Consider the following 14735-nt stretch of genomic DNA (forward strand, 5'->3'; position numbering starts at 1 on the left):
CTGAGCACCTACTACACAGCTCAATACAAAATCGAAAGTGCTCAACAAATGGTTATCGACCGACTGGCTGTCCATGAAGTTCCAAATTCTGTGGGTTTTGTTGCCACTTCACTGCCCTTACAGAAGGGCATGAAGAATTCCAAAAGGCACCTTGAATAGCCAAGTTTCCTTAGAGAAGTTTCATTTTAGGCAAATAATGTCACATTAGGTCAAAAGGCACTGGCTGCTGTATTTATTAAATGCGTGTCTGTGTTCCTATCACAGTTTGGCCTTTCACAAGTCCTCGGTCCTCTAGAAGTGTGCACACGGCTGTGAGAGGAGACACATCATAGTTAAGTCTTGGAACTATTGGAAAATACCAGTGGTGACATCACTGACATTCAGTATTCAGTATTTAGTAGAAAAGAATTGTTGTTATGTAACTGAAAGTTAACCGGGAGATGACTCTTATTCTTTAAGATCTTGGGCGGGGGGGGGGGGGGGGGGGGGCAGGAAATATCCTGAGGACATATTAAAGCAAGTGTATCAGCTAATTCGAGTATTTTGAAGGTGGAAATGCTCAAAAGTAGCTGAGATGGGATAAACCCTGTTTAATTTTCATTAAGATTTCATTAATCTTAAAATAATCTCTGCCTTCTTAATAACATATCACTATGTTAAAAACACTTTTTAAAAATTTATTTTGTTCTGGTAAGACGATAAATATTTTTATCTTATGAAGCTTTGTCAGAACTTAAACACCTGTTCACTCTGTGGTACTGTTCTAACACATGGCTATGATTTAGAGCCCTCTCTCCGACCTGTGCTTTATGAAAAATTTGAATTTTTCAGTTTTCTAGGCTTAACTTGTCATTTATCTATTAAAATTTATTCAAAAGGAAATGCATACTGCTTACTTTTTTTTTTTTTTTTTTTTTGCTGCTGTTTTGGAAGTGTGTTCTTGGTTTCCCTTCGTAAAGCAGACCACTGTTTAACACTGGCACGCTGTTGAAGGGGACCCCCCCCCCCCATGTCATTCGGAGAGTTGGTTTTAAACCTCACGTGGAATCCGGTTGTGGTGAGGAAATCTACATGCTCCTTCCTGTGCCCGTGTACCTATATGAATATACAGCCTTTAATGACGTCTCTTTCAGATTCATTCCTGAATCACCTCGTTGGTTATACTCCCAGGGTCGGCTGAGTGAGGCTGAAGCGGCTCTGTACCTCATTGCCAAGAGGAACCACAAGCTCAAGTGTACGTTCTCACTAACACATCCGGCCAGCAGGAGCTACAGGGAGACCGGAAGTTTCCTGGATCTCTTCCGTTACCGGATCCTCTTGGGGCACACGCTGACCCTGATGTTCATCTGGTAATTATATCTAGGGGGTGTTGTCTTGATCTTCAACTCAGGGTGCTAGAGGTCTGTTGATGACATCTTTCTACAGGGCGACAGAAAACGTAACCTGATTTGTCAGCCTGACGTTTTCTTTTTTTTTTTAATTTTTTTTTAACGTTTATTTATTTTTGAGACAGAGAAAGACAGAGCATGAATGGGGGAGGGTCAGAGAGAGGGAGACACAGAATCCGAAACAGGCTCCAGGCTCTGAGCTGTCAGCACAGAGCCCAACGCGGGGCTCGAACTCACAGACCGTGAGATCATGACCTGAGCCGAAGTCGGCCACTTAACCGACTGAGCCACGCAGGCGCCCCATAGCCTGACGTTTTCATGAAAACAAGTTTTGTGTCTTGATGCCTGCATCGTGCTCATCTCTGCTTTTGCAGCACCCTCCCTGTCTAGGAGGAACCCATGGGGCCTGACAGCAGGTCCATTGAACTTGAATAAACAGACAGCAGAAGCACATCTGTGCTTCTGAGCTATTTAATGTAAATATTTAAGAACCGCCCTCTCCCACCTCTAAAAAAAAAAAGGAAAGTAAGAAAGCATATTAGAAACAGAAGAGTTTCTAAATAGGAGTTTAAAATACCAACTTTGGTTTGGCATCGAGTGGTCAGATAGCACGTTCTGTGGCGTTCCCGCTCGCTCACTCACTCACTCACTCACTCACGGGGGTAGGCGGTGTTGTTCCTTGCCCTGATGGGATCCTGGGAGTGTGGAATGACGGACCTGAAGCCACTTGAATAGCTCATTCCTACCTGCCTCTCAGAATGCTCTCGGCATCCATGTAAATTGCATCGAACGACTGAAGATGGTCCCATTTGCAGAATGACGTGGGAAGGGGTCAAGTGGATGGCAGTACTTGCATACCGTATAGACGTACCACGTTTTACTATGCTTCTCAGATGCCGCGTTTTTTACGGTGGAAGGCGTGTGCCTGTGCTGCGGCAAGTGACTCTGTTGGTACTGTTTTCCAACAGTATTTGTTCGCTTCACGGCTCTGTGTCGAACTTTGTCATTATTGTTACATTTGCCATGGTGATCTGTGATCAGTGCTCTTCAGTGTTACTACTGTGATGTTTTGGGGCACCACGAACCATACCCATAGAAGAGAGTAAACGTAATAAATGTTGTGTGTGTTCCAACGACTCCGCCGACGGCCGTTCCCCCATCTCTCTTCTTTGGGACCCCTCTCCTCCTGGAAACATGACAATACTGGGATTAGGCCAGTTAATAACCCTACAGTGGTCTCCAGGTGTCCAAATGAAAAGAAGAATCACACACCTCTCACTTTAAGTCAAAAGCTAGAAATGACGCAGCTTTGAGGAAGGCAGGTTGAAAGCCAAGGTAGGCCAAAAGCTAGGCTTCTCGTGCCGACCAGTTAGCCACACTGTGAACGAAGGAAAAGTTCTGGAAGGAAGTGAGAAGAGCCACTCCAGTGAACACATGAATGATAAAGCAAAACAGCCTGATTGCTGATACGGAGAAAGTTTGAGTGGTCTGGAGAGACGATCAGAGCAGCCACAACGTTCCCTTAAGCCAAAGCCTGGTACAGAGCAACACCCTCTCTCCCATTCTATGAAGGCTGGGAGGTGAGGAAGCTGCAGAAGGAAAGTCTGAAGCTAGCAGAGGTTAGATCATGAGGTTTAAGGAAAGAAGCCATCTCCACAGTATAAAAGTGCACAGTGAAGCAGCCAGCAGGTGCTGGTGTAGAAGCTCCAGCAAGTTCTCCAGAAGATCCAGCTAAGACCATTCATGAAGGTGGCTACACTACACACTAGATTTCCACGTAGATGAAACAGGCTTCGTTTGGAAGAAGATGCCATGTAGGACTTTTATGGCTAGAGAGGAGAAGTCAATGCCTGGCTTCAAAGGGCAGGCTGACTCTTGCTAGAGGCTAATGCAGTTGGTGACTTTAAGTGGAAGCCAGTGCTCAGGACCATTCTGAAAATTCTAGGGCCCTGAAGAACTATGCTAAATCTGGGGGTGCCTGGGTGGCTCCGTCGGTTAAGTGTCTGACTCTTGATTTCAGCTCAGGCCACGAACTTGCGGTTTGTGAGTTCGAGCCCCGCATCGGGCTCCTCACTGACAGGGTGGAGCCTGCTTAGAATTCTCTCTCTCTGCCCCTCCTCTGCTCACACACTCTCTCTCTCTTGCTCTCAAAATAAATAAATAAACTAAAAAAAAAAAGAATTATGCTAAATCTATTCTGCCTGTGCTCTGTAAATGTAATAACCAAGCATGGATGACAGCACATCTGTTTGCAGTACGGTTTACTAAATTTTTAAGCCCGCCATTGAGACCTACTGCTCAGAAAAAAAGATTCTGGGGTGCCTGGGTGGCCCAGTTGGTTGGGAGTTGAGCTCTTGATTTTGGCTTGGGTCATGAACTCATGGTTTGTGAGATCGAGCCCCATGTGGGGCTCTTGGCTGACAGCATGGAGCCTGCTTGAGATTCTCTCTCCCCCTCTGTCTGCCCCTCCCCCACTGTCACACACATGCTCGCTCTCTCTTTCTCTTTCTCTCTTTCAATATAAATATGTAAACCTTAAAAATGATTTTAAAAAAGATTCTTTTCCAAATATTACTGCTAATTGATAACACACCTGGTCACCCAAGAGCTCAGATGGAGATGTGCAATGAGATTAATGTTGGTTTCATGCCTGCTAATACAACCTTCTCCAGCCCATGGATTCAGGAGTAATTTCAACTTTCAGTAATTTCGATCTTATTTAAGACATACATTTCGTAAGGATATTGGTGCCGTCGATAGTGATGCCTCTGATGGATCTGGGCAAAGTAAATGGAAAACCTCCTGGAAAGGATTCACTATTCCTAGATGCCATTGTGAACGTTTGTGATTCATGGGAAGAGGTCACGATATCAACATTAACAGGAATTTGGAATAAGTTGGATCCAGTCCTCATGGATGATTCTGAGGGGTTCCAGATTTCGGTGGAGGAAGTAGCTGTGGATGTGGTGGAAACAGCAAGTGAACTAGAATTAGAAGCGGAGCCTGAAGATGGGACTGAATGGCTGCAACCTCATGGTCGAACTTGAACGGATGAGGAGCTGCTTCTGATGGATGAGCAAAGACAGTGGTTTCCTGAGATGGAATCTGCTCCTGGTGAAGATGCTGTGCGGACTGTCAAAATGACGACAAAAGATTTAGAATGCTCCAGAAACTTAGTTGATAAAGCAGCAGCAGGGTTTGAGAAGTTAGACTCCAGTTTTGACAGAAGTTCTACCGTGGGCAAAATGCTGTCAAATTGCATCACATGCTGTAGAGAAATTGTTTGTGAAAGAAAGAGTCAATCAAGGTGGCAGACTTCACTGCTGTCTTAAGAATGACAGCCACAGCCACCCAACCTTCGGCGGCCACCACCTCGATCAGTCAGCAGCCATCCACATCGAGGCAGGACCCTCCGCCGGCAGAAACATGATGATCTGCTAAAAGCTCAGATGATGGTTAGCATTTTTTAGCAACAAAATATTTTTAATTAGGTAGGTGCATTGCTTTTTAAGGCATAATGCTTTTGCACACGTAGTGGACTACAGTATAGTGTCAACATAACTTTTATACGCATTGGGAAACAAAAAAGTTTATTTGACTTGCTTTACTGCGATCATCGCTTTATGGCTATTACAGTGTTCTGGAACGTAACCCACAATATCTCCTCGGTATGCCTGCAGCCTCTGCTAGGGTGCCATCGATGTTATTTGGTCCAGTATTGGGTGTGAGCATCATATTTACTGGCCTAAAAGGACTGCTGTGCTGTGGTTGGTACGTATTTGCCTTGAAGGCTGTGCGGAGACCTACATTTTCATATGGGGATTAAGGAGAATTGTTTTATTTTATTATTATTATTTTTTTAAATCTTTATTTTTGAGAGAGAGCACACCAACTGGGGATGGGCAGAGAGAGAGGGGAGGGGCAGAGAGAGCGGGAGACAGAGGATCCAAGCAGGAGCTGCGCTGACAGCAGAGACCCTGATGTGGGGCTCGAACTCACGAACCATGAGATCATGACCTGAGCTGAAGTCCGCTGCTAAACCGACTGAGCCACCCAGCCTCCCCAAGGAGAATAATTTTATATGAAAGTGATCTTAGGTACACAGCTGTAAAGAACAGCAGATTGAGAACAAGAAGGTGTGAATATATGTTTCCATATCGTGATTCTCCCTGGCTGCCACCTGTGTGATCAGGTCACACCCACTGCCACCTTCCCCACAGACCCAGCACAGTGCTGGAATTTCGCAGATGCATAATAAGTGTTCACCGGGGGACCCAAGCTTGGAGGCGTGGAGATTAAGGGAACCATTAAAAGCCAAACCTGACAACCCAGCACAGGAGCAACTAATTTGAGGTTCTGCCGAGTGCAAACACTTAGAAAATATGTGCTGGCGCTTAGGGCTCCGTAAAACTCAGCATTTGCATGTCATATAGACAGTCAAACCCTCTGCCTTCTTCTTGAGGATAATTTACTTCTTGTTTTAAGGTTGTTTGTTCTTTGGAGGCATGTTAACTTCTGGAGTCTGGCCTTCAGGGGATAAAAAACAGATGAACAAACCAACAAAGTAGACATGGAGCCAGGGAGAGCGTCCCTGTTTATTTTATAAATTTTTTTTTTTAATTTTTTTTTATTTTTTGGGGGGACAGAGAGAGACAGAGCATGAACGGGGGAGGGGCAGAGAGGGAGACACAGAATCGGAAACAGGCTCCAGGCTCTGAGCCATCAGCCCAGAGCCCGACGCGGGGCTCGAACCCACGGACCGCGAGATCGTGACCTGGCTGAAGTCAGACGCCCAACCGACTGCGCCACCCAGGCGCCCCTATAAATTTTTTTTTTAATGTTTATTTATTTTTGACAGAGAGAGACAGAGTGTGAGTGGGGGAGGGGCAGAGAGAGAGAGAGAGAGAGAGAGACAGAATCCGAAGCAGGCTCCAGGCTCTGAGCTGTCAGCACAGAGCCCGTCGCGGGGGTCGAACTCACAGACCGTGAGATCGTGACCTGAACTAAAGTCGGATGCTCAACCGACTGAGCCACCCAGGCACCCCGTCCCCGTTTATATCTTACACAGCCACAGGAGTTCTTCTCAAATAAACCTCTTCCCCTTGGGCTCCGAATGCTAAAATATGCCATAACAGAAGCAGAGTCATTCCACATACTGCTGCTCTTTCTGAAGATGCCATAAAATTCCGAATTCTTTTCTGTGGGTCTGTCATTGAAGAAAGCCCTTCCCCGGGAGTAAAATCACACCTCTGTGTTTCACATCTGTGCTTCTGGTTACTCCCCACAGTGGTTCCTTTTTCAACAGTTCTTTGATGCCCTAAATATACCGTTAAATATTATGCAAGCATTTTAAAGTTTGCTTGGGCCCATAAAAAGGGTCAAGATGATTTTAATAGCTGTAATTATGCATCCCAATGACCAACTTGCCATTAAGGAAGCTCCCAAGCATAGTGCCCGCCTTGGGACTGTAGGCCCTCCTTGCCCATGCTCTCCCCGTTCTCCCTCCCCACGAGAGGGCACCAGATGCCTCATGTGTCCTGAACTGGGCTTTATTTGAGCCTGACTTGCTGTCATCACAACTGGGTTTAAATACGTATGTGTGTTTCCATGGTGGGAATTGCTTCACCGGGATATCTATTTTGTTTATTTATTATTATTAGTTTTTAATGTTTATTTTTGAGAGGGAGAGAGACAGAGAGAGAGAGAGAGAATACAAGTGGGGAGGGGCAGAGAGCCCAGGGTGGGGGGCACAGAATCTGAAGCAGGCTCTAGGCTCTGAGCTGTCAGCACGGAGCCCGACACGGGGCTCGAACCCACCAACCGCGAGATCGTGACCGAAGCCGGATGCTTAACTGACTGAGCCGCCCAGGCGCCCCTGGGATTTCTATTTTAAATGCAGAGTGAACACACTGATAGATACACCTCTCAGAGGAGGGTATCTACTGCAGGTACAAAGGATTTTAAAAATACTTTAGAAAACTGCATGGGTTTACATTTTTTAGCTTACTGCTTACAGACAGGGTTCTGGGGGGCAGGGAACACAGACAACTCAGTGACCCCTTGCATCCTTACTCATGACGTCCTGGCTCCGACACTGCTCATCATCCTTAGAATACGAGTGACAGCTCGCCCAGTGAGAGGTAATGGGAAGTAGCTGGCACCCCTGGCTCATTTGCCAGGAGGGGATGACCCACCAAGCAGTCGAGCTCCAGGGTCCCCTCTTCCCATCCCCCACACATCTCCTGTCCACTGCAGCCCCTTCTTAATAGCCCAGGGCGCTTCGCCCACTTTGCTGTTTTGGCAGAGATGGAAAGAAAGCTTTCCCTTTCCTGTTTGATCTCATCACGCCACAGCTCATCGGATTTGTTCTAAGGAAAATTAAAGGGAAGCAAATGGAAACGTCCCCGGAATAAACACCTGTCAAAGTGAATTGCAAAATGTAAAAACTGATGTGCTCCCAAAACCTGTAGTACATTTAATAGAAACGTATGGTTAGGAAACATATTCATCAACTACTAAGCCTAGTTTCAGGGTTTTGTTTTTGTATGTTCTGTTCTGTTTTATTTTTAATAATGCAGTTTCCTAGGCACACAAGTTTGTATTATTTCCTTCACTCTGTCTGAGAAATCCTCAACCTGGGGCTTCAGGATGGTACTTTGCTTCGCTTATTTAAAGCCTTTGGGCTTGGGGCGCCTCAGTGGCTCAGTCGGGCGTCCGGCTTCGGCACAGGTCATGATCTCGTGGTTCCTGAGTTCAAGCTCCGCATCAGGGCTCTGCTGTCAGCATGGAGCCCGCTTTGGACCCTCTGTCTCCCTCTCTCTGCCCCTTCCCTGCTTGTGCACGCTCTCACTCAAAAATAAATAAACACTAAAGCTCCTGGGTTCCTCGGTTCCCAGACCTTGAGAGGTTGGCTCAGTGCCTGCCACCCAGGAGGTTCTCCCTATGTATTGCAGTAACGGCATGCAGAAATAAACTAGTGGCTTTTTAAAGTGTCCTTCCTCTGCTGTCCCCTGGTCTTCCCTTTCCTGTCTGGGTGTCTACAGCACATACGCCTGCTGAATGTCGGGTGGGGTCAAGAACCTGGTCAGGGGGGTGCAGTGCCAGTCATTTCTGGCCTATACAGGTCACCACCACCGACTCCAGTCGCTTCTCAGTGCATGTTCTCAACACCATCCTCTCTTGGCTTTCCCCCCGGGAGTTCTTCTCTAGAGTCATTTTGACCCAGCAGTCACCTACGGCAAGGGTTCCGGTAACTGCTGGATTAAAGTAAGAATCGTCCTTGTCTTCTATTAAATGCAGATATGCTTGATGAAAGGTCAGCGTGTTTGCTCTTTCAGCAGCTGACCACTCGTTTGCTTTAGAGAGCATCCAAGTGCAGCGCAGATAATTTCCAAGGCCCCTTACATTTGTATTTTTTCCTAGTAAAAATTTCGATCGGGATAGGAAGGTCAGTGGGAATGTCAGGCTCACTGCTTACGACACGTGGCATTACACTGAACCAGTGATCGAATCTTCCCCGGCAGATTCTTAATGTACTTGTTCTGTTGTCCTTCTTGTCTTTTACCCCCAACTGCAGGTTCGTGTGCAGCTTGGTGTATTATGGGCTCACTCTGAGTGCAGGTGATCTCGGCGGAAATATTTATGCCAACCTGGCCCTGTCTGGCCTCATAGAGATTCCTTCTTACCCTATCTGCATCTACTTGATTAACCAAAAATGGTGAGTATAGACGAGTATGAAGCGGACTACGTAGAATACGTACATACACATGCTCTTATATCCATAAATACTTAAAGATTTTTGTCTTTGTCCACAGCTAGTATCTGTTAAGCACGCGATGGTGATTTATTCTCTGACCAAATGCAGTTAGAATTCATTTTTTAGGGTGGCATTTCTTGGGTTTCATGTTTGTGAGTTTTTACGTAGGTGTTCAATCCAAATGCACTACCGCCAGAAGGTTTTCGAGTAGCCTGTGTGTCATTTGTTAGCCCCAACAGATAGGAGTATTGGCTCTGTGTAGATAGAACTCCATGGACCCAGCCCCTGTCACGTGCATTCCTACACAAGGCATAGAACTGGAGGGCCTGGAAAGACTTTTCTTCCCTCTTAAGACCCACTCGACTTTGTTGAGGGGAGGAATACACCCTGCTTTTGCTTCTCATTGTCAGCGGGCAGTTTTACAAGGCCCTTTCAAAACTCTTTGACAAAGTACCTTTTCCTCAGTTGTCTGGAGTCACTTCTGTTCCTGAGCGCCTGACCAGGACAACCGAAAACCCCATTCTGTATGAACCAGGAATCTGCTGGATCGTGCCTTGTCCCACTACCCAGAAACCATCACTCAAAGCAAAACAGCATTCCTTGGTGATGTTGTCATGAATGGCATGCTTAGCGCCTTCCAAAGGGCAAGTTTGGATTCTGTTCAGTGGAACCCTTTCTCTGGGGGCGGTCCCAGTTGTCTCTGCCGACCTCTCTGTTAGTGACCAAGCTTGCGGTCAGTGCTGGTCCAAGAGCCGAGTCAGGCTGCAAATTCAGAAATCCGTCCCCAACACCTCCGGTGTGCCAGATGCCCCTCCTCTGTGCTGTCACAGCTGCCCACGCGCACCTCCGAGGACGACTGAAGGTTTAGAAGGGTGCCATCCACGGGAGTTCCCTGTGTGGCTTTGCCTCCTCACTGCCTGCCTAGCGTGGTGCCTGTCCACTGAAGGGCGTTCAGTACTGGTGTTACATGAAGCACAGTGTGACCTGGGGACCCACGTCCTGTCCTGTCTCCCAGCCGCTGCCACTGAATTCAAATCTGGTCCTAGCCACGTGTTAGTTTTACGGCCTTAACAAGCTCAGTAAGCTGTACTTACCTTCAAACTAGGGATTATAAAATTCCCTGGCAAAATTGTCAGAAAAGTTACAGGTGCTACCAAAGGTCCTGCAGGGGACCTAGCGGGTCTTAGGCTCCTCGTGAAGGGAGCCTTGTCACTGCCAGTGTCTTTCGCCCAAGCCTCAAGCTCTTCTTTGAAAATGATTTCCCTTCATAAAGCGTGCCATAAATTTCACTTGATTCTGACGTACTAACAAGAAATTCTTTTCAGTTTGCATTTTTAAGAGAGAGGGGCTTGTTTTACAGTGTTGAAAATTTGAAGTGCTTGGGGCACCCGGGTGGCTCAGTCGGTTAAGCTTCCGACTTCGGTCACGATCTCGCGGTTCGTGAGTTCGAGCCCCGCATCTGGCTCTGTGCTGACACCTCAGAGCAGCCTGGAGCCTGCTTTGGATTCTGTGTCTCCCTCTCTCTCTGTCCTTCCCCTGCTCATGCTCTGTCTCTCTGTCTCTCAAAAATGGATCAATGTTAAAAAAAATTTTTTTTTAAATAAATAAAATAAAATCTGAAGTGCTTAAGATTTCAGTACCGAGGAAAGGAAGTGAGTTGGGAGACTCCATTCTCCATGTTTTATTTATTTTCATTCTCTGGAAGATGGAAGGCACAGCACATGCCTTATAGGTTTATTTTGAGGACTAAGTAAAATGCTCGACAGAAAGCATTCAGAACCACCCGGAACAGAGCGAACCCTCAGGAACAGAGCGATTCTCTGTTCTTCTCCTGCACACGTCGTTTGATGCTGCCATCCAGCTAGTTCTTTGCATTGTGATGGTCACATATTCTATGTCCTGGTCAGTCCCATTTGCCACCCATTCCTTAATCAAAGACGAACGTATATAATGCCACTGGGGACGTTTCAGGAAGGAGGTTCAGGAGAAGCCGCAGATGCGTTTACAAGATCCCCAAGAGAAATGTGTCATTTCTTTCCATTGTTTAGGTGTGGCCGGAAGCGGACCTTAGCAGCATTTCTGTGCCTAGGAGGACTGGCTTGTCTTATTGTGATGTTCCTTCCAGAAAAGAAAGGTAAGCCTTTCAGATTTCTACATAAGGGTTCTGAACGGCGCTTTTATGACAATGAATCCCAATATCGTGGAGAGATTACCATATGCCATGCTTCATTTCTATGATTGCATGTTATTTAGCGATTGTGTGGAGCATAATGGGCCAGAATCTTGCCCGTTGCCTAAACTGTTCTCTGGGTGAATAATGTGCTTAGAGGTGCGCTATTAATTCTTGCGGGCGATTAAGCCACCATCTGGGGCGTCTGGGCTGCAACGCTGGTATTAGAGTTGCTTATTTGCTGATGGGGAGGACCATGTAGTTCTGCAGAGAGAAACTCCATCCAGGGTTACAGATTGCACTCCCCGTTCCAGCCAATCACAGATCAGAGGTCAGAGACGCTGGTTCTCAACGGCACCCTCAGCACCTCCATCCATACTCCCAGGGCACCCTGATGATAACAGCGGTAACAGTGTGAGTAGTGTTCACTGTTGGTGACGCCTGACATTTTCTCATTCTTATATAAAGTGTGAACAAAACAGCTTTAGGAAACTTGGGCATTTTTCTATATTTGTGGCTGTGCAAACATAGCTGCAAGAAAAGGGTCCCTTTGGCATCCTGATTTCTTTCCCTTTATAGAAAGTGTATAAGAGTGATGGTTCTCAACCTTTTTTTTTTTTTTTTTCCTTGCACTAACACATGTGAGGCCTACTAGCTAAAACGTCAAAAAACTGATTTGGGTAGTGATTTTCTTTACTTTCTTAAAAAAATTTTTTTTTAACATTTTATTTATTTTTGAGAGACAGAGCGCAAGCTGGGGAGGGGCAGAGAGAGGGAGACACAGAATCCGAAGCAGGCTCCAGGCTCCGAGCCGTCAGCCCGGAGCCTGACGCAGGGCTCGAACTCATGAACCGTGAGATCATGACCTGAGCTGAAGTTGGACGTTTAACCGACTGAGCCATCCAGGCGCCCCATGGGCAGTCATTTCAACAATGAGGAGCGGGCCGTAACAAACCCGGTGCTGCTGGGGGCATACGGTACAGCAAAAGCCCTGTTTGGGGGGCTTTTGGATCTTAATGGGGCCCCATCCTGGAGCTTTTACTTCAGGTGGGAATCATTGTGAGGCGGTTTCACAGCTACTGGAGTTTGACAGCTACTAGAAAGGCAGCTGGAGAATGTCTTTCCTGACAGCAAATCACATATGAAACGCACCCTTGGCCATTGCTTCTCCTCACGGTTCAGTTGCACCAGTGCCCCACTGCAGACCCCAAAGCCTCATGTTCTAGTTCTGGAACCCTCCAGGACACCTGCTATGTTGCCAGTTGCCACGTCAAGTTCTGTGCCTCGAATCCAGAGGGCAGTTTGTTCATGACTGTGGATTTGACCCAGTTATTTGACCCAGCCTTAGAGTGATTTTCATGGAATCGCAGAAACTAGAGAAGTGAGTAAGTTTGCTTGTTTTTTATTGTCTAAGGAAACTGTTACCTTTGCTAGTGCCGGGAAAGGGAGACCGTCCTCAGCTGCTGCCCTGCCGTGGGCTCGTAGAATTAAGTGCCCGGTTCTGTTGGTCTGGGACAGACAGATGGTTTCAAACCATCATATTGTGGCTTTAGATTCAGCTTTTGTTTTTCATAGACACCTTGGAAATTCAGTTGCTTTCTATCTCTAAAAGTCCATTGTTCTATCTGTCACCTTGGAGAGAAAAATGTTTCCTTATTGCTCTAAGCACACCTGTCACCTCTCACACTTCTGTCAGCCAGGCCAGTTTATGTCCTTCCCCCTCTCACCTATCTGTGCACTCCAGGGAACCCCCCCCTCCCGACACTCTGCATGGGACCCTTTCTACAGAAACCCAAGTGAAAGCAGGTGTGTGGGCTCCATCCAGGCCCACCCCACTCTCTGCTCACTTCAGGGCCGTTATGAGAGAAAAAGTTCAGTGGGGCGGGCGCCTGGGTGGCTCAGTCGGTTAAGCGTCCGACTTCGGCTCAGGTCATGATCTCACAGTTAGTGGGTTCGAGCCCTGCGTCGGGCTCTGTGCTGCTGACAGCTCAGAGCCTGGAGCCTGCTTCAGATTCTGTGTCTCCCTCTCTCTCTGCCGCTTCCCCACTCATGCTGCATGCTGTCTCTCTCTCTCTCTCTCTCAAAAATAAATAAATAAACAAACATTAAACAAATTTAAAAAAAAGAGAGAGAGAGGAAAAGCTCAAGCCCTTTGTTGATTGTGCCCCTTGGTGGACTGTGAATAAGAAACAGCATAGCAGGGAATCTTTCAGACCCCAGGAAAGCGCCTCACCAACATGGTACCTCTGTTATCCTTAGAAAAGTGGACGTCTACTCTATTTTTGAAGATTTCCAGGGGAAAAAAAATCTCACACTGTCCCTTAGAAAATTGTTTCTATTTTTAATAGCCATTAGAGTGGGCCTCTTCTGTCACAACTGAGTCCATTTCTTTTCATTTTATTCATCACTAGGGCAAGAGGACAGGTGGCCACCCCCTTCTTTTGCATAATCCTTCCTGTGTTTGCCAGGAGTCATTTTAACTATTCCTGAACCTTCTCTTCTTTGAGCTGAAAACATTTGTTCTCTAAACGTTCTTTGAACCTTTCCTGTTTACTTCTTAAAATATTTCGATGGCCCTCTTGTAAATCTCAGTGTTTCCAAAGTGCTCAGCCTTAAGCTGCCTGTTCCAGAAGTTCTGATAAATATATATTAAGAAAGACACCTAGTAGTTTGAAAAATTTTATTAGCATCTTGTCAGAACTTTTTGTACCCATTTCCCCCTCAATTTTTCCCGCCAAACATATATTCCCTCTCTTCTTCCAGCCAATTTAGGTGTCCCAGTACCTGCCAACTGTTTTTTAGTACCTGAGTATGATTGTGGTTCTCTGTGTCTGAGGCACAGACAGACAGATGGACAGGCACACCCCTAGAAGAAACAGCCAGTAAGCTAGAAAACAGATTGTTTGGCATCCCTCGGCCTGTGGTTTATAATTATTAGGCAAAGTGTCCTGCCTAGTGCATATTTGCACGTTGGGTGGCCTCCAAGTAAATGTTCTCCCTGGGGGTAGTGTTACCAGGTGGCTACTAATGCATTTTACCTGACTTCTATCTTTGCTTAAAGGATCCTAATTAAACCTACAATACTATCATTTATTAAGGGTTAACGGTATACTGGGTTGTCTTCATCTAGAGAAGATATTAGGTATTACCCCCATTTTATAAGGAAGCTAAAGTTCAGATAGGTCAAGCAACTTACCTAGGTTTGCACAGCAGGTAAGCAGCACATCTAGGATTCAGATTTCAGATCTTTCTGATTCTAAAACCAGTGCCTTTGGGGGAATGCTGATTTGCCATCTTGGAGTTTTACAGCCAGTGTATTCATTGCACATGGTGAGACTTTTGTCTTAGAGAATTAACGCTGCCTAATTCAAGTCAGTTCTTAACTCTTCAGCAGACAGGTCTTATGGGAATTGGCCAGGGT

General features: G+C 46.3%; 1 protein-coding gene across 3 annotated transcripts in view; it reads left to right on the top strand.

The window, feature by feature from the left end:
• SLC22A15 (solute carrier family 22 member 15) overlaps positions 1-14735 on the top strand; it is an 82943-nt gene that overhangs the window by 49814 nt on the left and 18394 nt on the right. For all 3 annotated transcript variants that reach the window (XM_023259027.2, XM_023259028.2, XR_002744682.2), the window contains exons 6-8: positions 1134-1349; positions 8965-9105; positions 11193-11278. In XM_023259027.2, the coding sequence (XP_023114795.1) occupies positions 1134-1349; positions 8965-9105; positions 11193-11278 (443 nt within the window). The remainder of the gene's footprint in view (positions 1-1133; positions 1350-8964; positions 9106-11192; positions 11279-14735) is intronic.

Source organism: Felis catus, chromosome C1 (assembly GCF_018350175.1).
Source record: "Felis catus isolate Fca126 chromosome C1, F.catus_Fca126_mat1.0, whole genome shotgun sequence".
Classification (NCBI taxonomy): Eukaryota; Metazoa; Chordata; class Mammalia; order Carnivora; family Felidae; genus Felis; species Felis catus.